Source organism: Neopelma chrysocephalum, unplaced genomic scaffold (assembly GCF_003984885.1).
Source record: "Neopelma chrysocephalum unplaced genomic scaffold, ASM398488v2 Primary Assembly neopelma1_26, whole genome shotgun sequence".
Classification (NCBI taxonomy): Eukaryota; Metazoa; Chordata; class Aves; order Passeriformes; family Pipridae; genus Neopelma; species Neopelma chrysocephalum.
Genome location: NW_020897695.1, coordinates 12,040,119 through 12,063,380, shown reverse-complemented (window position 1 = coordinate 12,063,380; position 23,262 = coordinate 12,040,119). Strand labels below are relative to the sequence as shown.

General features: G+C 40.9%; 2 protein-coding genes across 7 annotated transcripts in view; one reads left to right on the top strand and one right to left on the bottom strand.

Moving 5' to 3' along the window:
* Positions 1-23,262, bottom strand: part of FYCO1 (FYVE and coiled-coil domain containing 1) — a 46,265-nt gene that overhangs the window by 6,654 nt on the left and 16,349 nt on the right. For 3 of the 6 annotated variants that reach the window (XM_027675564.1, XM_027675563.1, XM_027675565.1), the window contains 11 exons: positions 22,555-22,698; positions 21,725-21,818; positions 18,702-21,332; positions 17,710-17,802; positions 16,547-16,665; positions 15,464-15,631; positions 14,885-15,034; positions 13,227-13,432; positions 12,736-12,880; positions 3,223-3,306; positions 200-295 (listed from right to left, as the gene is read on the bottom strand). In XM_027675564.1, the coding sequence (XP_027531365.1) occupies positions 200-295; positions 3,223-3,306; positions 12,736-12,880; positions 13,227-13,432; positions 14,885-15,034; positions 15,464-15,631; positions 16,547-16,665; positions 17,710-17,802; positions 18,702-21,332; positions 21,725-21,818; positions 22,555-22,698 (3,930 nt within the window). Of the gene's footprint in view, positions 1-199; positions 296-766; positions 807-3,222; positions 3,307-12,735; positions 12,881-13,226; positions 13,433-14,884; positions 15,035-15,463; positions 15,632-16,546; positions 16,666-17,709; positions 17,803-18,701; positions 21,333-21,724; positions 21,819-22,554; positions 22,699-23,262 lie in introns of those variants that run through there. The other 3 variants (XM_027675566.1, XM_027675567.1, XM_027675568.1) reach the window with 3 other exon arrangements.
* On the top strand, positions 6,358-7,980 carry LOC113963963 (C-X-C chemokine receptor type 6-like). Its single transcript, XM_027675569.1, is given in 6 exon segments — positions 6,358-6,583; positions 6,585-6,730; positions 6,733-6,801; positions 6,804-6,983; positions 6,986-7,181; positions 7,183-7,980. Coding segments are annotated over 6 exon segments (1,059 nt in total). The 5' UTR covers positions 6,358-6,503; the 3' UTR covers positions 7,571-7,980.

Genomic DNA, 23,262 nt, shown 5'->3' with positions numbered 1-23,262 from the left:
CTGAAGAGGGAGGACCTGGCTCATTGCTGCTGCTCTGTGTAGTTGAGTTACACTCTCTCATCCTCCTCAGATCAAATTCTACTGTAGGACACAAGGGATCAGCTCTTCCAGGAGCCTGCAAGGCTTGTGCTCACATAGCTGATATCTGATCTCAGCCTTTATTCTTTCAGCCTGGAGGTAACGAAACTGTTCTGCTTACATGATTTCTCCTGACTTCAACAAGCATATCTCAGCATCTTGAGCAAGTTGCCACTCTTCAGATTCATCAAAGGTTGAAGAATTACATGTACTGTTTCTAGAACAAGGGAAAAAAGGAAAATCATGATTACCTGAGTAGTATGTGGTCAAATACCATCTGCATGCTGATGCCTTCCTAAAATAGAAACACTTTGATAGTTCTAATACCAAATTCTAGGGTTCTTATTTTGCACATTCTAGTGACAAAAGTGCCTGGGCAAAACTGCAGCCCTGTTCGCTTACCACTGGGCACAAACGTAAAACTGTTCCTATCCTGGTTTCATGAGCTAAGAAGAATACATAAGTACATCCAAAACATCTCTTCTGCAATCATAAGATAAATTCACTACTGAGATGCTGTCAGGTTTTAAAGATTCCCTGGCAGGTGGAAACTTCATGGAGGGCAGACACAAGCAAAACAGTCTGCACTTGTCCCTTAATCAAAGCTGGCAAAGGGATAAGACATTTCCCTGGATTTAATCTGTAAGGTGTTTGAGCATATTATCCATTTCCTTACTCTGACAATTGTACACATATTTTATCACTATAGAATAACTACCGTGTGTCTTCTTTTCATACAAGGAATACTGTTTGATTTGAACACAAATACACTAAAGAAGCTGCTACAAGATGACAAAGCAGGACCTCTCCTCCATACCATGATGTGTCCAGAAGAGCAGAGGAAGAGGATGGAAGAACCTGCTATCCACTCCTTACCTCTGAAAGGGTGTATGCTCTGGGTGAACAATGGAGTAGCATCAGTTAGAAATTACAGGGCTGGACACAGGGAGTAGGATGAGTTTGAGAGTCAGTAAACAAATGCTGATAGTTTCCAATTAAGTTAGAGCTTCTCTAACTAGTTCTTGTTTTGCTTCTCAGCATTTCAGCAGGTTGATAACTGAGACAATAAGGCTGTCATTCCCAGAAAAAATGCCAAGGATTCTTATATACAGGAAACCAACTGGTCAGTTCCTTCCAAAAACCAGTGGAATCTAATAAAATGTAATACCATACGCACTTCTGAACCACCAAGTGTAATCACGCCCCAAAAGGGCATAATTGCCTTACTTGCTGTAGAGCAATTCTCAAAAGCATTGCACAGTTCAGCATTTTCTTTTAAATCCAATGGGACATTTCTCCACAAGAGCAGGAGAAAATATCTCCAGGTAACAACTCCTTCAGTTTGTCACTAGCAGCATCTGAATATACTGTGGCAGCACATGGAACCAGGTGTAAGTCTAGTGTAGTGGTATTATTGGTTGGAAACATGAAGAATTTACTTTTATGACTGCAATATGCAGCAAATGAATGCAGCAAAAAAAAAGCTGCACCCACTGTCTACATATTTCCTGAAGTCAAAGCACTGTTACCTGCAGAATTCATGTTCTGTTATTCCTGTTTTCTTATTCCTGTAGCCACTTGGATAACTTTTGATTTCTTCAGATTCATGCCACTACTGTTAATACCCTAAAGAGACAGTTGGGATACGTACAGAACACTCACAGCTGTAATTAAGTGCCAGAACTTGAGCTATAACCAAACACTACCTCCCAGTTGAAATGTAGAAATGACATACTATAAGCTGGCCCATAAAGGTTAATGCAACATCTATGAAAATACTTAGCAAGTGATAAAAATAATTTCATTGTTAACTATCTTTATACAACTAGATAAGAAAACTGATTCTGGAAAAAAAACCCAACACCTAGAAAACTAAACTGTAGGTTGTAAACCTATATGTATATTTTGCTTGCATAGTGGTAACAGCAACAGATTTCATGCTGTGATCCATATAAGTCTCCCTTCCCACCACGATAGCTACACAGCTTTAATTTCACAGCCTTGAATTAATGTAGACAAAGAGAACTACATGACTACAGGCTTCCCGGAAGTGTCAAACTCCATTATTTATTACAAAATACCATTACAGTTCAGTATTTAATTAATTAATTTCACCTTTTGTTTGGAACTCTGAAATGTAAATTAAATCCCAGGACCAATATATTTTCCATGTTCTCCTCTAACACATGATTTTCCTTATTCCTGCTGCTGCAACCCAGTACGTGGTTAGGTGGTTAGCTTTCCACTTGGCTGCTCCAGCAAATAAATTCACCACACATCTACTCACTATAGGCTAAGGAAATGCTAAGTCTCTCACTTTGTGTATTAAACCAAAGGTCATTATAATCACAAAGCAAATCCTCCTTCTCTTTATGATATCCCATTGAGTCCAACAGTCTAAAACTGAGGTCTGCTAGCCTATGTGGAAAATATAAGAAACAGTCTCAGGATTTAACTGAAGCTCTTGTTCCCCTGACCAGAGAATTTATTCTTGCATGACCTATTCACCCTATGTGGCAGCATTAAGATGTTCCTCCAGCTTGCCACGTCCCCAGCTTATGAGTATGTATCCTCTATCTATTTAAAGAGTCTGGACTTTTTTCTTCTCTTTTTGTTTTTTTTTAAGTGAAATGAAGTGGGGATGAAAAGCAGGAAGAACTGAAGCATGGAAAAGACACTACAGGAGGAAGAGAACAGCTCTGATTCAGTAAATCCTCAAGACACGGGTTGTCACAGGCTGGTGGAGCATTTTGAAGTATCACTTCATGCCTGTCCTGTTCTTATGCTCTTCCTCAGGCACCTGCTGTTGGTCACTGTCCCTCAGGTGGATGGTCTTGTCCAGTATGCCTGTTCTTATATATGGAAAGCATTTCTAACAAATGATACTAAAAATGCTGTGGTCAACATCATAAGTGGCTTTGAGAGTTAGAAGTCCCTTTCAGAATTAAATCCTGAAGGAAGCTGGTTCAACTCTGCACTTGGCAATTTTCTGCTTTCATAAACACCTGAGCTCTGACAGCTATAGCTATGTGTCTGAGGTGTTGGCTTCACATGGCTAAGCAGTGAAATCCCAAAAGCCATCTGCCTGTCAGCAGCGCGGTGATTTCTGGAGAGAACCTCAGTCATCCAGGGTGAGAATCTTACCGAATTCTGTGAAAGCCAGAAACCTGAAACGGAGAGTGGAGGCTGTACAGAGCCCCTAACAGCTGCTTAGCCCAGCAAACACATCTGAAAATGCAAAGAAACAATCAAAGGCATTATGCTGAAGTGCACCAATGATTCCCTGGGCCTGCTGTTATCTAGCAGGTCAGAACCACCCCAAGCACCCTAACTTAGTTATTAGCCTTCCCCTCCAGCCCAACAAAGAACAAGAAAAAGAAAGAAGATGGTGAAGGGTCAGAAGAAAGGATGCCATAGACTGTCCCTGACAAGGGCAGGAAAAGAGGCATGATTTGGAGTGGAGCATGGGGGATACAGAGCTCACTGTTTTTAACAGGGTGCATGACAGTGTCAGTATGGGTGGGAAAGGGATGGGAAGGTTATGAGCAAACTCTGACATATGTTGAGATGGGAAAGCATCACACAGATAACCGATGGGAAAAAACCATGGATGGACATGAAGATCTACCACCATGTGCTGTGGGTGACCTGCTTATTGGTACATAGGAAATTCCATCTATTTCTTAAAAAAAAACTCTGTATGATTTAACTACAAAACACAAACCACAAAAAAAAACAACAAAAGAAGAAACAATACAAAAGGACTCTCCTGCCTTAAAATTGGTTTTAAAATTGGTTACACTCTATCTGTAAGACCAGAGGCAATACAAAAAAAGCAAGCTAGGGAAACAATCATGACAAAGGGATATTTCCATGCTCCAAGGGACAACATGCAAAATCTTATGATGGTTCTTTTTTCAGTATTGTGATAGGGAAGAGGTTTGGCAAAGGCTCTGAGATGCAGACAGCTTTCAAATGCTCATTTGCAAAAGGTATAGAATAAGTGATTAGGGATTACCAGGGTACTTTCAAGTCCCCTCCCCAGCAGGAGGCAGCAAACAGATGACTATGAGAACCAACACTACAAACACTGGCAAGTTGCTGCCCAAATATCCCAAATACTGCACAGTCTGTAGATCACCAAGGCTACAGCCACCTCTGTGGGTAACACTAGCTTAAATACCATTGAATTTTTTCTTTGCACAGTTCTTTAGAGGCTACTACAAGGAAACTGAGGCAGAATTATAGGAGAGGTATAGCAGAGGCTGTTTCTGGCATGGGTTTACATCACTATCCACCAGGATCCCAGGTCCTTTCAGCAGAGCTGCTCCCTAGCCCTCTGTGCCCAGCCTGTACCTCCACAGAGGCTGCTCCATCCCAGAGCCTGCAGGTTCCCTGCAGCCGGTGTGGTTTCTGCACACAGGGAGCTTCACAGCTATACAATTAAATGTTTTCAGACTGACCTGTACAGAAGTAACAGCTAATCTCACAGCCCACCACCTGAGGTGAACTCACACAGTCCACCTCCGTTTTCACCATTTCTATGCCAGAGAGGGCTTCTTTGAGCAGTCCATCAAAAAGATATTATATGGAAACACAGATTATGAAACAAAAGAGGAAACAGGTCAAATTACGGGTAGGTTAGCAAGCAGAAATGAAGTATGTATGAGTTTCTTTTGATCTCGAATGCAGGACTAAGGGTTGAATACTGCTGATACTGCAGTCATCTTTGGTAAAGAGTTTATTAAAAGTTACAGAATTGATCCCAAGATTTATCGTGTACGGATAAGGGCAAACGGATGTTGGGAGGAAGAGTAGTGGTCTCCATGGGAAGGCCATCCCTGCCCATACAGTCTGAGAAAGGAGCATCTCTGGTAACTTGAGGTCACTGTGAACTAGGCTGACCAGAGTAGTTTAGATGAGCTCTCCATAAATGCATGATTAAGACATTTCAAAAGTGACATTTTCTGGTTTTAAGAGTTTAAATGGGCCTTGTTGTTAGAAAGAGCCAATCACTGGCCCTCTGCAGCACAGTGGGAACTTTATCTTTTCTCAAGGCAGACATTCATACTGCTTTAGGGTACAGATGCTACCACATAGCTTAGCCACTGCTGTATCATCCTCATACTCTGTTCTGCATCTGAAAATAACTGATAAAAGCAAGTGGTTTTCACAACCCGTTGCTACTCTGTTTGACAGGAGCAGTTTGTGAATATTTAGCACCTTGCTCCAAGTTTCTTTCTCAGAGGCAGAGAAATTGCTACCACATGCAATGAAGCACAAGGAACAACTCAATTTTAAAGGGCATCACAGAGCTTTGTGTCAGTAGTCTTATTTTAGTAAATGATGCTGCAGGATTAAGTCAAATTTGGGGTTGTTTGGGTTTTTTTATATACATATTCACAGGTTCCAAACTCAAGTACTCAGAGGTACAAGCACACTGCTCTACAAGTCAGAGTCCCAGAAGCACTGCAGCAATGGTACCACAGGCTGCTGGAAAGATGTAACTGCATGGGCTGCTTTCTCTGAATACTGTTTCCCTCCCTTGCAGAATCAAGAAACATTCGAACTGCTGTACATTACGACACACCAGTTAAGGCCTTTCAGCCAATGTTGATGATTCAGAGGTGAATTCTGCTAATCTTATGCTGAGTAATATCTTGTAGTAGGATTAGTCTCACAGAAACATTCTCTGTAGCTCAAGAGAGAGGACATTTAACTTTTGGACTAAATCTTTAAAGACCTGTCTTACGAAAGATTTAATTTACCAGGTAAACAACTTGTAAAGACGGTTGTTAGAAATACATTAATGAAAATCCTCCATGTTTCCAGTAAGTCACTTGAGAAGGGGAAAGGAAGAAGTGCCACCATCTGATGATGTGACTAACATCTAAAAAACAGGATGAGGCTGAACAACCACAGGTGCTCACTTGCTGAGACTCAAACCATGCCTTTCAGGACAGGTCCAACCCAAGACAAATGACTCTGACACTCAGAGCCTGCAACCTGAGTCCAAAGGCTAGATTTGGCCAAATGAATTCTGTTTCTCTCATGGGTTTCCCCAGAAGCCCTCAATTCAAACACTAAGCACTGATGTATTTGAAAGCTTAATCCTTACACTATTTTCAGAAGCTTCTTTGTAATTGTCTTTTGAGTATGCTTTTGAGTCTCCAACAGTATAAATCTGGTAACAGATGATGTATTCAAATCCACCAGCTGTTGTGTTTGGGTCTTGATTGTCAAGCCGATCCTCTTAAGCAAATAAACAGATTTGCTTTTGTCTGTCATGGATGCTTTACTACAACTCTTATCTGTTAGCACTTAGGATTTTTCCTGTCTCCTGGATGCATTAGTATTTAATTATTTGCTGAGTAAAAAAAATCTCAATGTGTCTCCTTACAGGCTGCCTTTAAAAAGAAGGCAACATGGCAACTACAGAGGCTGCTAACTTTTATTATAACTTCTCCATCACTGGTCCCAGTGAAAACAGAAGTGAGAATTTTCATATTTACAAGAGTCTTCCTGCTCTGTATGTATTCAGTTGTTTTCATCCTTGGCCTAGCAGAAAATGCACTGGTCTTTGCCATACTAGTTTTCCACATGAAACTGAAGATGCTGACAGACGTGTTTTTGGTGAACTTGGCTATAGCTGACAGGTCTTCCTTGGGATGCTGCCACTCTGGGGATATTCTGTTGCTCAGGAGTGGACTTTAGGCACCATGGCACGTTGTATTATATGGAGCTTGTATACACTTCAGTGTTAACTCTAATGTCTATCACCTTTGACTGGCTTATTGCTATCACTTTTGCCACCGAAACACGTATGTGTCAAACCAAACAACAAATGACATGGGGCAAATTAATCTGTGTCTTGATCTCAGTGATCACGCTAGCATTTGCCACACCATACTTTTTAGTGAGGTGTTTAATATTGATAAGGCATTATGTAAGGAAGAATAGCCAAACCATTGCACAGAATTGGCTCTTGAAGTGATCCAGGTGACTCTTGCGTATTGTATTCCTATGCTAGCCATGATCATTGGCTACTCACTAATTATTAGAACTTTACTGCATGCCAGAATTCTTCAAAAGAACAAATCTATAAAAAATATTTTCTGTAGTTGTCCCGTTTATCCCCTCTCAGTTACCCTATACCTTCTTGAGACTGATAATTAACATAGACTGGAACTTTAACTTGAAAAGCAGTTTCAAATATGCAATTATCATAACAGGAACTCTTGCTTATTTCCATGGCTGTCTTAACCCTGTTCTGCATTTCTTCATGGGGATGAAAATCAGAAGGTACTTACCAAAAATTATTAAAATCTCAAGATGTATCAAACAACAAGTTATGGCTAAACAGTGGCAAACCACTGAACAGGGAGACTCTCAACCTACTGCTTCAAATAATGCAGATGCCAAAAGCTACAAAAACTGCCTAGAAAATCTGTCAACTATTTCACCGTTTCTGTTTCACATTGTTTTTTTGTAAATACTGAGATAGGTAGCCTGAGTGAAAGAGGAAATACAATGCCATTAGTAAACATTGTGATCAACTTTAGACCAACCTATCTTAATCATGATACTTCAATATCTCCTGCTTTTCCAGCCAAAGCTGGTACCTGAGTTAGCTATGCAGAGCCCGTGCTTCATGACATATAGCTAACTTGAATTTCCTGACTTCTAAACCTTTGGCATGCAGTTTTTCCATGAATGGTATTTGTTAATAAAAGCTTTTATGAGTTTTGTTTCAAATATATTACATATTTTAGTTCAGCCTTTCATTTCTCATTTCATGAGAATTCCTGGATTAAAAACACATACATTTCAATCTTCATGCTGGGTTTCCTGTGTGATTGGGTTTTTTTGGGTGGGTTTTTTTTTCCCATTTGGGAGAAGTTCTCTACACATAATCCTTTAGTATTTGTCTAAAATTTCTGTAATAAAGCAGCATTTTCATCTGCCTTTCATCTAATATCAGGTTCATGGTCTGAACGTCCCCTACACATCTATGTATCTTACTTCTGATAACAGAGCTCATGGTGCCAGTTGACCAGACCCCTTGTAAACACAAGGGACATCATGTCACATGTGGTCTCCAACACTAAGCACTGCTTCCCTAGATCCAAACTCTCACATCCCCATTCCCACACATTTTTTGTCCCATGACATCTTTCCAGTCTGTTTTTCCTGGCAACCTGGTTCCCTTGCCATGAAGCTGTGGATTCCTTAGTTGTTTTCCAACCTTGTTCCTCCCGTCCTCCCTTTCCACCTCTGGCCTTTTCACTTCCTAGTGGGAGGCAAAAAGGTGTGCAGGGAGCAGTGCAGATTGGGACCAAAAGTATGCAAAAGCTCTTGCAGAGAGTAGAACAGGCTGGAGAACAGACTGGAATAGGAAAAAGAAGGGATGTTGGAGAGGAGCAGAGGGAGGCTTTATGCAGCTGTGATGAAGGCAGGGTTGGGTCTGGCCCAAAGGCTGAAAGTCCTTTGCATTACAGCTTTAAAATACCAGTTTAAACTGTTTCAAACCATTTTTTAAACAATCACACTCACTCTGGATGTTCCTTTTCTCCCCATTAACTCTCAGTCTTTCTTACCAGAGCAGTGCAGCTCAGTGGTACCTGACTCATTGCGTCCATGTCCCTTTTCCCCCTTAGAAAACAGGTGCTTAGGCAATCCTTTCCTTACTACACAATCTCTCGTTCCTCCCATAGTGAAATATCCTTAAAATAAAACCAGGAAGGAACATGTTGTGCTTTCACATGTGTGCGGCAAGTAAAACTGCTATCCCCATAGACAGCAAGGCAGGTTTTACCAGCAAGAGGATGGCAAGAGGTTCTCCTGTCCCCACTCCTTCCTGGCTGGTTCTGCACAGTGAATGCTTTGCCACATTCAGTTCCCCCTTTTGGCTACACTGGCACCTGGCCATGTTAGTAGTAATTAGGTCAGCAAAGAGTGTTATGAGTCTTTTTTAAGAAAAAGAAGAATGCAAACCAAAGCAATCACAGTGCAGATGTTCTTTCTACCGCTACCAAGGTGTGAATAAACTCCTTGTTTCTGTACCAGGGTGGTGGCAAGGGGTTTTTTTTGTTGTTTTTTTTTATTCTGCTGTCTATGATCTTGGTTCTGCTGCTGCAACATGTATAGCAGGCATGTAATGTCTATGATATGTAAAAATGGAAACACAGTGCACTGGTTTACCCTGAGGACTTTGATCCACTGCTATACACTACCCTGACCTCTGTTTTAGAACACAGTCTGCAAATGTGAATGCTTTAGAAATAAAAGAGTTTAAAAATACAACACTTCAAAAGAAAACCCATGAGCCTTGAACTAGTGGGATCTACCACAATTACACAACTTAGCTTCTCACATTAAGATTTTTATCAGGTTGCTCCAAACACACATAACAGACTTGAAAGAATGAAGCAACTGCTGCTTAATCCTAACCTGTAGGAAAGAGTTGCTTCAAGGTCAGCCAGAGTTATGCTGGTACATCAACTATCTTATCACACATCTGTGCAGTTCATGACCAAGTTGAGTTTTAATTGATTCTCAACTGACCTATACCAGTAAAGGCAGACTCTCAAAATTTGCTGTTATGAAATATTTTTGTTGTAATTACTTCGTGTCACTTCAAGGAAAGAACTACAGTGGCAGGCTAGGTGAAGAAAACAAGTGAAAAATAGAGTAACAGTACAGTAGGCACCAAAAGGATGACAAATAGAAACAGGAATGTCCTTTAAGATAATTCACTTCTTTGAGCAGAAACTCACATTGCCAATCCAGAAAGGACTCACACCTAGAATAGAAGCGGTCAGCGTGACTGCCAGTCAGTCAGAGTAAGGTCATAAGAAACTATGTCAACAGAGCATGTCTATCGCAGATCTTCTATTTGGACACCAAGCTTCCCTTCTCTTCCCTCTCTTGGCTGCTTATCTCCCTCATTTACAGAGTTGCACCAATATTAGTTCACATCTCTGGCAAAACCCAACTAGACTGGATTATTTTCAGGAGATCTCAACAAAGAAGTCTGGCCTGAAAACTTACTTATTTGTATGTATTCCTCAGATCTGCATCTAGCAAGCACAATATTGGATCCTTTGCGTCTTCCCCAGGCACAATATCAAAGTAAATTCTGCTCAAAGTATTCAATTTCATGCAAAGAGAACATTATTGGAATGCCAGTGGAGACTATCAAAAGTTTCCATTAGGCCACATTTAGCTGGATACTTTCAAAAAACAATAAAAGAACTATAGGTCTATATGAAGTTCAGGGTGTTCAGTCCAGTACAGCCAAGAAATCTGCAGCAAAGGAATTCAGAAAGTAACTGAACTGCAGATCCTTGAAATATGGGAAATTTTCAGTACATCTGCCATGGGCTGCTGTCAAAGACAGAACAGAGGGTTAGCAGAATCTTTGCTTGTTCTCAGTATAGTGCCACTGGCACATTTACTCTCAAACCCCCAAAGCATCTTGTGCTGCATTATCTGCTCATGTGCTAAGCGACACTCAAGCCTCAGGTACACGTACACCCCTCACCACAGAAACAAGTGAGAAAACTGTGCTGTCACAATCAACACTGTGCTCTGCTTTTTTCCCCTCAACACGGACCACCGGCACCACACCACCACTTGACTCATTTATCAGTTTCTAGATATCTCCCATAACACAAAACCACACAATCAACACAAGGTGATCAAGTCATCTGCAATGTAAGAAGGCCATTCTCGCTCCAAGTATGACCATAGTAGGACTCTCCCACCTGCTCATGAAACTGATAACCAAGAGCAGCAGAGATAAAACACTATTTCCTGGCTATCCTGCCTATAATATGTGAACAAGGGGAGATGGACAACCTGCAAAAGTTTACATGGTGCAAGTAGGTTGTTGCATGGGGACTCTTCAAGAATAGTATTCCATTGTTAGTGGCAATCCTTCCTTCTAGCTTGAATACTTTGTGGGACAAGATGAACCTAGATCAATCCCAAACTGAAACAAATGGTGACCCACACTTATTTCTTCTGGTTGTTTTCTCCAGAGCTAATTCACCTGTGATATACCCTCTGCAGACAGCACAAATTCAAATTAGTAGTACATTACACTTTTTTCTTTATAAAACAAACAAACATACAAAAACGCACCACCACAAACTGCCCCTTTGCAAAACAAAGGCAATACTAAATTCATAAGAGCATTGTGGAGCTCAGTTCATTCATGTATGCCCAGCACATCACAAGCAGAAATATACTGTCAGTGTTAACAGTATACAAAATAGGCAGAATACAGACAAGTTATCTACCAAGAAACAAAAATATAGAATTTCGAAAAGTTTTTTTTACCAAATAAACAAACTGCAAGTCACTGTGGTTTATATCAGAAATGGGTCTGCTGAAAGCAAAAGAGTCTAGGACTGCTTTCTCAGCAACAGACTGGTTACCCTGTGGCTATTTTCAGTTTAGCATTTAGATTTATCAAGTTTATTTTTCTGCTCAGAAGCAAAGCAAGTGCATAATTTAGATGAAATTTGTCTTTCTTTTTTCTTCTCAAAAAATAATATATTTTACAGAAGTTTTGTAAAATACTTGAAATATTTGAAGAATAGTAAATCAACATTTTGTATAAATCTCAATATATATTACACTATAATAATGGCCAGTCTTCATGAACGAAGATTTTGGGGAAGGTCTTTTACCTTTCCAGCCTGCGCAATGGATTTTTTAGGTGAGACACAGCCTGCGCTGAACTGAGCCCACCCTTTAATCCTAAGGTTCATCTGCCGGGGCCAAGCAAGTTTGGACAATGGCAGTGAGGTCCTCAGGACGTAGGTTTGTTTAGAGTGACCTTCTCATAGATGGATGGCCTCACAGGGCTAACGGGCTCCATCTGCCTGGGGGACCGAGGAATCGAACCTGGGTCGCAGCAGTGAGAGTCCTGCATGCTAACCACTAGGCCACCAGGGGTCCCTTACACTATAATACTACAACATAATTTGCAAACCAAGTATTTAGATATTCAGATGAGATCCTCTTCATTGCTAATTCAATGTAGAAATAGATGTAAAAAAAAATTACTGAAATCCACATTCACTCTTCTTTTCTTAAGAAAGAAATAACAAACTTGTGCCAGATTTAGCTACACAATTGTTCTTTTCCTTTTGTGTGAGCTGTCATCTTAAGGTAAAAAGGAATCCTATGGACACAGACAGGTTCTTTCACATTTAGTTCAATGAAGCCTGTCATAAAAAGAGCACATCTTTCCTTTTCTCCACCTCCTTGTTCTGTTGATACTACGCAGTGGTGAGTCTGACAGTATCACTTAGCTCTTATTACAAGTTGTGTGTGCATGACCAGTGATCCAGCGTGGTCTGAATGCTGCTTTAAAGGTGACAGTTGGCCTGATGACAGCACAGAGCTGGGACTACTCCCCTGTGCTGTGGAGAAACAGGTGGAGGGAGAGGATGGAGCTGTTTATATTTACTAGATTTGATGCTGACTATTCAAATAGGTCAAAATTATGCTGTGTTGGTCTAATGAACATGTGGCCTCGGAACAGAGGTGTCTTCTCTTTATGCAGAGGTTCTCAATGGGAAAAAAAAAGAACATTCTAAAGCAAACCCAAAAGAGTCCCCTCTCCATGAACAGCTGTTTACTCACAAATCTGTCATGCTTTGATCCAGAGACACTCTTTCCAACTGACTTTCATTGTGGAGAGAGTCTGTTTCCTGTACTTGGCACAGCTCCTCATCAGTGATTATATCAAATGCTGCATCATCTGGTGGCTTAGAGGCTTCACTTGCAACTGTGCCATAAAAGGACATGAAAATAAACATAAACAATATTAGCTGGTTGTCTGGAAAATAAACAAGCAAAGCCCTTAAAGGGGAAGACTGGGCCATTCCTTTACCTTTACAGAAGCATTAAGTAACTATCAGAACTAATATAAAACCTTGGGCTGACTGACACTCATTTAATATACATACATGTTTCTGTCAATACCAATCAAATTCAAAGATGGGATCAGTCACACCCTGAAAACACTCCATGACCTCCTGCAGGTCCTTGGAGCAGGAGGTGACCATGTGGTTTCTTGGAGACTGTCAAAGAACCCTACTTATTTCTCCACAGCATGCAAACAATAAACTAACCAAAAGTCCTCTCAGATGGTGACACAGGCGATTCCAATGAAGCTGGTGATCCTTCCTGGTTGGCACTGGACCCAGAGTCATCTGTACTGTCCACGATGACTCTAGGCTTACTAAAGCAAGCTCTGCAGCAACGCTCCTTTTTTCCACCAGGTTTTGTCACCATGTAGTTGTTGCAGCAGTAGTAGCAGAAAATGCGACCACACATTCTAGAAATGATTCAAAACCAAAGGTGTTAGAAAAGCACCACATACAGCTGGAACATATCTACGTGACAGAGTCTGGGGCTTTGTCATAACAGTCTTGTTTTCTTCAAAAGAGTGAAAACTACATCCGTGGCAGAACTCATTATACAGACTGTGCTCCTTTCTGAAGTGAAACAAGTCTTCTTGACAAGCACAGGACAGAAATTCACATTCACACTTTGCTACCTTAATAAGCAGAGAAAACAGAAAAATCTAAAAATACTAAAAAAGAAATAAAATTACATTTAAATATAAAGACATAAAACAATAAATTGCACACAAATATGCAATACAAATAAATAATATTTATACTAAGTACATAGAAAGGAAATGAGCTTAATAATATCACACAGGCCAAATCTCATACTAAGGTACAGCAAAACTCTACTTGATTGTAAGGACTGTAAGAACACATCTATATGTCTCTGCTTCATAATGACCCCTCTCCCCTTCAGACAAGAAAGAAAAACCAGTATTGGAGTCATACATGTACATTCAGCCCTCCTGCCCTCTCCACTCTGAAGTCTCTCAGTATCAAACTGTCAACTATTTTTTAATGAGCATTTAAAGATTTTCATGAAGAAAAGCACCCAGCAGGGATGACTGCTACTCATGAAGTTTTAATGGTTTTGTTTTTCATAATCATTTAAATCATTAGCAGGTGAAAACAAGAATACCTTTCACAGATTTTAGTAGAAATGAGTAATTTGGAAGTTTTTACCTAAAATGACTTCATTATTCACTAGTCCCCATGGAAGGCTGTTTACATTTATATGCAGTTGAAACAGTCCCAGTACTTCTTTCCTTACATGACAAATCAGGTCATGAGAATAAGGAACAGTGAAGAGTCAAACCAAACATATCACTGGGACCCTGAAATGTATCCACTTAAATATATTTTAATAAATCTAGATCAGATAAATAATACTAACTGTAAGGGAAATAATTTATTATCAACTTTAAAAAAAAGAGATTACTCTGCATTTGGTAATTATCTCTCAACATATCTAGTGTAAATAAAAAAATTTACATTTGCACAGCAGGTTGGAATTTGTTCTGGAATACTTACATCACAATAGCAAAACCATCCTAGTGAATACTGTTTAGAGCATGAAGAGAGAAGTGCACAGTCCTTCAAAGAAACACACCAGGTCGGGTGTGATTATCTTTGTTTCCAGAAATGAGATACTAACAGACTCCCCAGGTCAGAGTTGCATCCAGATCTTTGCCTTTCAAGGGACCTTTCCATTAATGTCTCTTACCCCCTTCTAAGCTCGTGTGTTCTTTCAGCCTGTATAATGTCATATATCAATGATTTTGATCATTGAAGTACAAACATTAAGAAATCTTTCATCCATGTAGATGATCATACTGAATTTTGCTTTTGAACAGTGCAATACAGTTCAACAAACTGACCTGCAGTGGTGTCGGCGCACCATCCATGAGAACACTCTCTGGCAGTCCAGACAGTGATTAACTTCTGTGTCCCCCTGCCACCTCTGCTCTGCACTAAGCTTCTGCTGGAACTCCAGAGCATCGGACTTTTGCCACAAAGCATCCTTATCTCTGCAGAGACACAGTTAAAGGAAAGAAAAACACACAGAAGTTATCAGTGCTGGTTTACTGTTAACTAACCTCAATGGAATGCTGATGAAAACTTCACAGTAAAAATTCCTTTGCTCTAAATTTCTGAGGAGCTTTCAGAAATAAAGATAGGTAAAAAAACCTCCTGAAGCTTCTAGGAAGACAGGGAGAAGAACAGATGCCATGTGGAGAACTACATATTTTTGCAAAACAGACAGCAAATTAAGGAGATAACATTTGGTGTTACATTTTTTTACTGTATTATGGAAATGCAAAATTTCAGCTGCTGCTGAATTTGGCTATTACTTGTATCTTTAATTCAGGAATACAAGACTGGACCACCTAGGCAGTATCCCTCAACATCCTAAGCTAGGATTTTAATTTCTGTTTGCTGTTTGTTTTGATGCCAACCTGATAAGTTCTATCAAACGCTCTTCAAGGAAGTGTTTTGTTCTTGTCAAGTCATCCAGTTCAGCAAATAATTTCTGGTCACTGCTATCTTTGTCTGCTGCCACCTTGCTGAGCTTCTCAGTGTAATCCAGGATCTTCTCTTTTGCTTCATCAGCTTCTTTTTGGATCCTGATCAAATATAAAGGCAATTAAGAATCATTTTTAGCTCATGTCCATTTAAGTCTTCCCCACGGAAGAAAGGGCTCCTCCACCCCGATAAACAGGTAGTTTCAGTGAAAGTGTTCTCAGTGTGCAAATTTTTTAGAGCTAGACAGAATCTCTCCAGTTTTCTGCATCACTGAAAATGCACATAGATCCACCATCTAGTGAACACAGTCAGCAACCAGCAATTTCTTGGATGGCCTGCTTATAGCAAAGCTTATGACGGCTATCACACTGGGAATAAAAGAGATGATATCAGCAAAAAACATAAAAATACATAGGCTTTGGTTAACCCATTAGACTCTGTGTGAGTCCACGCCTCAGAGTTCTATTTCTGATTTCCAGATTATTCACACCACACAGGCCCACATTACAGACCTTGAAAACACAGCCTGAGTTAGATAATTAAAGCTGATAAGAAACCTGGCAAAGACAAGCAGTATGTGGTTCCATTCAAATAATTCTTGCTGATTCCCTGAAGCTCATGGAGAGAAAAAACAAACAGCCCAAACCCTTAAATTTTCCATTCCTTACAACCCGGCCCCCCAATATTGTTTTAATTTTGTGCTTAACCCATAAGGTAAAAGAAGGTTATAAAAACATCTTAAAGTTTCATGAAGGACGATATACAATGAATTTATGTCCTCAGCTAACAATACAGTAAAATCTAAACCGCTCATTCATGCATGCTGTGTAATTTATCTATTTCTTATCTGAAGTGTCAATCTGATATTCCTTGTCAGTGCCCATGCACTATTTGCCCTATGCAAACCCTGTGGCACACGGTACTTCATAAACCCCAGGGATTTTCATTATGTTTTGGTTATTGTTCCCTTGCTGGGCTTACAAGTAACGGCTTGTGTAAAGAACCTTAGCTCTCACCTTTCCAAGAGTTCTCTAAGAGATGTCACCTCCTCTTCCCTCTGCAGCCGAGCAGATTCTGATTCAGACAGCTGCTCTCTTGCTTCATCCAGCTTTCTGGACAAACTCGTGTTTGCAGCCTAGTAGAATAAACGACTGTATTTCCTTACACATAAAAATAACACTTTACCATGCATAGGACAATTACCAGGACAGCTAACAATGTTTCAGAAGAATCAGTTACAGCCACACAACCAATTAAGATATTATTGTATAAGCAGGCAGTAATTAGTTGTGTACTAGTGACTGATTACTTCTGTCACACTGAATAAGGGATAAACTCTAAACTAAGAGAGCATTAAGCCTGTAATTCTTCTTAGTTCATGTCAGTTGAGCTTTTGCCTCTTTATCAAGGAAAATCTCTCAAAGATAATGGCAAAAGAATACACCCTGAAAGCTTTTTCACCACCTAAAAAACTCAAAAGTAAAAAATTAGGTAGGAGAAAAATGCTGTTTATTAAAGCCATATGGAATATGAAGAACAATGGACAACAAAACCAACTTCTTTCACAGCTAGCCTCTCCAGAGTATGCCAAGTATGCCAAACTTGGAGTCCTCAGGGAACATATCCAACTGCATCTAAAGGTGTGTGTATTTCTGCTAACAGGCAGGGCCTCATTCAATAACCTTAACTTCCTTGTTTCTGGATTCCTTACAACTCAGTACGACCCTCCTAACTCAACTGTTCAATAAATTTATTGCAAAAATTCTATTTTTTTCTGGCTGGGTTATTTCTCAGACAGATTAACTCTCTGATTCAGTGCCCTTTGAAGCCTGAAAACAGAAGGATCCAGACATGTAACTGCGTACAGTGGCATGCAGGGCCTAAGAAAGACATATTTTGAACCTGCACTCCCATTCAAGAAGAGAACACATAGTCAGGTCTTACAGAAAACCTGGCTAGCTTTCAAAACAGAACAAATCCTAAGTGAAGTTGTGTTTCTCATAATCTCTGCTTTGGTGGCTGTCAGCTGCTGAGTATTTTGTCTGCAGCATGGTGTATTTATTCAAGGGCATTCTCAGACTCACAGCCTTTCATCAGAAATGCTGCTTGCCTTCTCAGCTATAACACTAATGCCTGCTGACACAAACGCCTCTGGTTTTAAATCAGATCAAGCACCTACTTGTAACTCCGTAATCTCTTCCTCCGCAGCATGCTGTTGTCGCTTCTGCTCCTCAAGTTGCTCTCTCACTTTCCCACACTCCTCACTGACTGCCTAGCAGAGAGATTGAGCCAGGAGTTAGAAATCTTCTAGCGGCCACCCCTTCATTTACAAAATTCCCCATTGTGAATCATGAGTGCTCTTAGTGCCATGCGTGTGATAAATGCAGCACCACTGTCAGGCTTATGAAAGACAGCTAAAAAGACACTCAACACTTGGAATCAAGGAAACTCCCTCTGTGGTGACATTAGCTGTGTTTTACTGCTACTTTCCATAGGTTATTACAATTCTGAACAAAAAGAAGGTCAAACTCATGCAATGCCATAAGCCTCTGATCAACTACCCGTCTTAGACATTATCTCAGAATGGCAAATAATCCACAATAAAATCTTCAGCCTTTAGGTGTGCTGTTTCACGTATACAGGGCTGACTCAGGTTTTTCTGGAAGCAAAACTTTGATCTTCTCCACTGCTACCTTGAGCAGCTGAAAGCAAAAATATATGAGGGAATTAACTGCAAAAGCATATGGTTTCAATTTAAGTCTGCATTCATTAGAATCAGTTCTAAGGAGAAGCAGTGTTATGGGTGTGGGGAACAGGTCTTGCAATGTTCCTACCAAAAAAGAGAACAACCACAGCTGTAACCAGAGGGAATAGTTACAGCAGATGCCACCTTCAGTGGCAACATAAGAAATCATCACCCTCTCAAGGAGTGGACGGCTTCTCCTCTGGGCTTGGACGGCCACACTGTACAGGTCCATAACACTCTGAAGAGTTATTTTATCTCAGATAGGCCTAGGTCATGAGTGTAGAGACATTTTCAGATTCCCAGGCTAAGGTTAGTTGCGTGCTAGTCTCAGAGCCTGACCTACACAAAACTTAGGATTTCATGCAGTAATTGCTGCAGCAGATGCTAAAGCAGCTCCCTCAGCTATAATAATTACATTAATTTACCTTGAATTTTGTCTGATAATTTAGAATCTCTGTGCTCATTTGAAATTTTATTGCAGATAGCTCTTCTTGGCTGGTCTCTTGGAAACTCTGTGCCTGTTTCTTTACTGTCTCCAGCTGCAATTGCAGATTTGGGACAGCTGCGGCACATATTTGAGCCTCCTCTAATTTCTCTTGCAGGCTCTTGTTCTCCTCTTTGAGATTAGAGATGTCAAGCTTCAGCATCTTCTGTTGCTCTGCTGCCTGTTCTTCCAGTTCTTTGAGCCTTTCTCTGGCCTGGGCTAACTGCTCTTCTGCATCCATCTTTTCAGAGGACAAGCCACAAATCTGAATACCAAGTTCAGCCATATCTGTGTTGGTCCTGTGGAGGAGATCTTTGTTTTCTTCGTTTTCCATTCTAGCATTTTCCAAGTACTGCTTAACCTTGGATAGCTCTTCCTTCAGGTTCAGCAAATTATTTTCCAGCTCAGCTTTTTGATAGGCTGTTGTCGCCTGATCTTTTTTCAGCACTTCTTCCCTTTCTTTACATTGTAGCAGTTCTTGCACATGGTTTCTGTTGAGACACTCACTCTGCTCTTTCAGCTGCTGAACAAGCACCTTCTGCTCACTCAAGGCAGTCACAGTGACTGCCAGCTCACCTCTCATCCTCTCTCTCTCATCAGTGGTCTGCTGAAGCTTGACTCGCAGGTCAAGGACTTCTGCTTGCAGCCTAGACACTTCACCTCGGCTGACCTCCAACTGCTCTTCGCTCATGGTCAGTCTGAAGGCCAGCTCTTTTGCCTCCTTCTCCAGGGAAGCTGCCTGCTGTAGTTGCTGTTTTTCCACTGATTCTTTTTCCGATGTGAGGGATTCTATAAGCTTTGTCTGATGAAGGCATGTTTTTTCAACACTGAGTTTTTCTGCCTCAAGAGTCTCTGCTTTCTTTCTGTGTCTTTCAGCTTCTACTCTCAGCTGCTCACACTGGCTCTCCAAGCCTTGCAGTTCTACTTCCTTCTCTGTGACCCGTGACTGGAGACACTCTTTGCTTTCCTTCAAGGTGCCCAAGCTTTTTTCCATTTCTAAACTATGCTGTTTGGCACTCTTTAGCTGTCCTTCAAGTGAGGCATAAGACTCCTTGGTGGTTTCCTCTCTTTGCCTTAGTTCTTCATATTCTGAGTGCAGAGCCTCCAACCTCTCCTCCAGAATTTGGCTTTGCCTCCTAGCATTCTGCAAGTCTTCATCCAGCTGTTTGTTCTCGCCCCGGAGCTTTCTCTCTTTTTCATCAACTGACACCAGGGCATCATCTATCTCACTCTGAAGTTGCTTCTCAGAGGCTCTCAGCCTGGCTACCTCAGCTTCCAGGGAAGCTTTAGAAGCTTCCAGATTTTTCAGCTTCGCTTCCATCTCGTTCTTGGACTGCTGCAAATTCACATTCTCTGCTTTCAGCTTCCTGCTCTCCTCATCCAATTCGCTCACTGCAGAGTTTTGCTGCTCCATCTGCTCCTCCAGCTCCTTGACTTTCTGCCCGAGATGCTCTTTCTCAGACATGAGTTTGCGGTTTTGCTCCTCAAGGCTACACACAGTCTGACTCACCTTTGTTAAGTGACCCTCCTGTAGTGCAAGTTGCTCTGCTTGTGACTGGGATTCCTGCTTCAGTGCTCCTTCCCTCCTACCATATTCCTCCTCAAGTTTCTCTTTTTCTTTCCTGGCTTCCTCAAGACTTTTTTCCAGTGACCCCACCTGAGCCAGCGACCCCATTACCTGGGTCTGGAGCTCAGCCATCTCCTTTCCTTTCAGAGTCAGGGCCTTCTGAAGTGCATCCTTTTCCTTTGTCATAGTTTCCAGGCTCCCAATCAGCTTTTCACTTTCTTCTTTGGAGTCAGCAGTGAGGCGATTGTATCTGGATTCCAGTTCCTTCTGTGCCTGTTCTTTCAGCCGCAGCTCCTCCTTTGCTGCTTTCAGCTGAGATGCACGTTCATCACTGAGTCTTTGCATATCTGCCTTTTCCTTTTCCATCTCCTGAAGCTTCTCTAACAGTGTGTGTATTTGTAGGGCAGAGTCACACTGGGCTGTGGCTTGCTGCCCCTTTTCATCCAAGGCAGCATCAACTTTCGCAAGGAGGCTGAGATTCTTCTGTTCTGCAGAACTCAGCTTGGCTTTGAGCTCATCGATGCAAAGACTATTCACAGCAACCAAAGCCCTCGAGGTCTCCAGCTCCTGATTTGAAACCTGCAATTTTGAGGCATAGTCTTCCTTGCTGGTCAACAGCTGCTCCACTTTTGTTGAATATTCTTTCTGCTGCTCCACTGCATTTAATTCCAATGACTGTAGGCACTTCTGCAGGTCATGGACAGTGTTCTGAGTGGAGTGTGAGACCTCACACTGCTTCTGTAACTCTGTGATCATCTTTGTTAGCCGGGAGTTCTCCTCACTGTAGTTATTGCTCTTCTCCTTTTCTACCTGTACTTGCTCTTTTTGAAGGCTGACAGCTGCCTGGAGCTCCTGGTTTTCCATTTCTAGCTGGTGAATACGATCTTGAAGTTCCCTCTGCCTCAGCTCAGCCTGGTCAAGTTCTAAACGCATCTCTTCATAGCCCTCAAGGTGTTCAACATTCAGCGAGCTATTTACATCAGGGCTGGAGGGAAACTCTTGGGCCTAAATGAACAGAGGGGGAAAACCAGAACATTTAAGTAGTATTAAACATGTACATAAATGCAAGTTCAGATCTTAACACACAGTGAACATTCTACGTTGTGTTCATAGCACTACAAGATATCTACTTATAGGAAATGGGACTTGTTTTCCCAAAATATAGATGAAAACATACCTATCTGCAAGCAGTCTTCTGAATATATTTTTTTCCTTTACAAGATTTGCACGTTCAATTGATTCAGCTACCAGACAATTCCCTTTACTTTTAATTAAGAACCCTTTTTGTAGTTTAGCACTATAAGAGTCACAACCATGGTAAAACTACCAAGTTCTCTGGAACTATGCCAACTAAAGATCTACCATGCCACATAAATATTTATTTGCAATCTGCTTACCTGCAAATAGTTGCTCACTAAACTGCTCATGCTAGAACTGCGACTTGGGGGCTTCCATAAATATGCTGAAGATCCAAGAGAGGACAGTGTCCTTCTGTTGATCACACAGAGAAACAATATATAACTCTGAGCACATATATACATGTCTTCCTACTCGTATATGTAAGATTTATCTACTGGTATCTACCACATGCAAAAAGACATAACTGCACCTGCTGCCTTGGCCAACAACCACTGAAGTTGATGAAAAATAAAATAGGGATATCGAAGGCACCTATAAAAGATTATGGTAGCCATGACTTCCCATATCCACAAGAACCAGTGCAGTCTTACTCTAAGGAATTGTATTGCTGTGTGGCAGCAGCTCAACCAGGTGGTGGCAGCAAGTGGCCCTAGAAAATTCTCATTGATACAAATAGATCTGGACCAGACCTAGTTGTTTTTGTTATTCCCCAAGTCCAGTGGGATCACCATTGCTGCAAGTGAAGCACACTGCTAGCCTGTCCACCCACAATATGTCTCAGTTCTTAAAACAGAAGCCAAGAACATTTCTTCTTGTGCCTGTATAGACAAGAATGGCTTGGGATTTGGGCCTAAACTGCCGTTACTGAAAGTACTGTATTACAGAGCATCAGCTCTGATCACTGGGACATAGTATACTAGAAGGAAAAACAGGCAAATTTGTTAATAGAATAATTACATGGAAAAAGTATATACCTGCTCTAACACAAGTATTTGTACCTTCAAAAGCATAAACTTTTACAGGTTCTTTAGCAGGCAGGTGGTTTATGGCCCTGTTAATATAAAATGACAAAGTGGTTCTATCTTACCTGGCAAATGCTGGCCAAGCAGCATCTAAATCATAGCCTCTTGATGCCAAGTCAAACTGAACATCAGTGAGCTCATAGAGCTGACCCACAATGTCAGAACTCATTTTGGAATTCAGAAATGGACTTCTTGCATAGTACCAGTCACTTGAAAACAAACAAACAAAAAAGAATTAATACTCATTCATAAGCAAGAGAAGAAGCAGTTTCTCTTGCAAAAAACCTCAACAACATCATCATTTACTCCACCCAGAAAAAATTAGGATACGCTATTCTAAACACAAACTGAAAGCAACTAGACCCACCAAACTACATCCCATCTCTTTGATGTAAAAGAAATTAAACAACTTTAATTAATTCCACATAAATATCTTCAGAGGAGCCCCTGCACAGAAGACTTTTTCCTCTAGTGCTTGGGCAAATCACTGACAATACAATATATTTGCTATATATGGGAAAATCACATAGCAAATACCTAAAGCACTCACTCAGTACATCAAAAATGAGGGACAGAAAGCAGCATCCAGAGCAAAATACACTGTGACAATAGTTGGCTTATTCTAAATGCCCTGGCGGTGTCCCTCCAAACAACTACAAGCTACCTTTGGTGATCCCTGGCCAGAGGTAAGTTGTTCCTCTGTATGACAATCCAAAGGCATATGGAAATGCTTTCTAGGGCTTTGTGCAACATATCCAAATTAATCCTCCCTC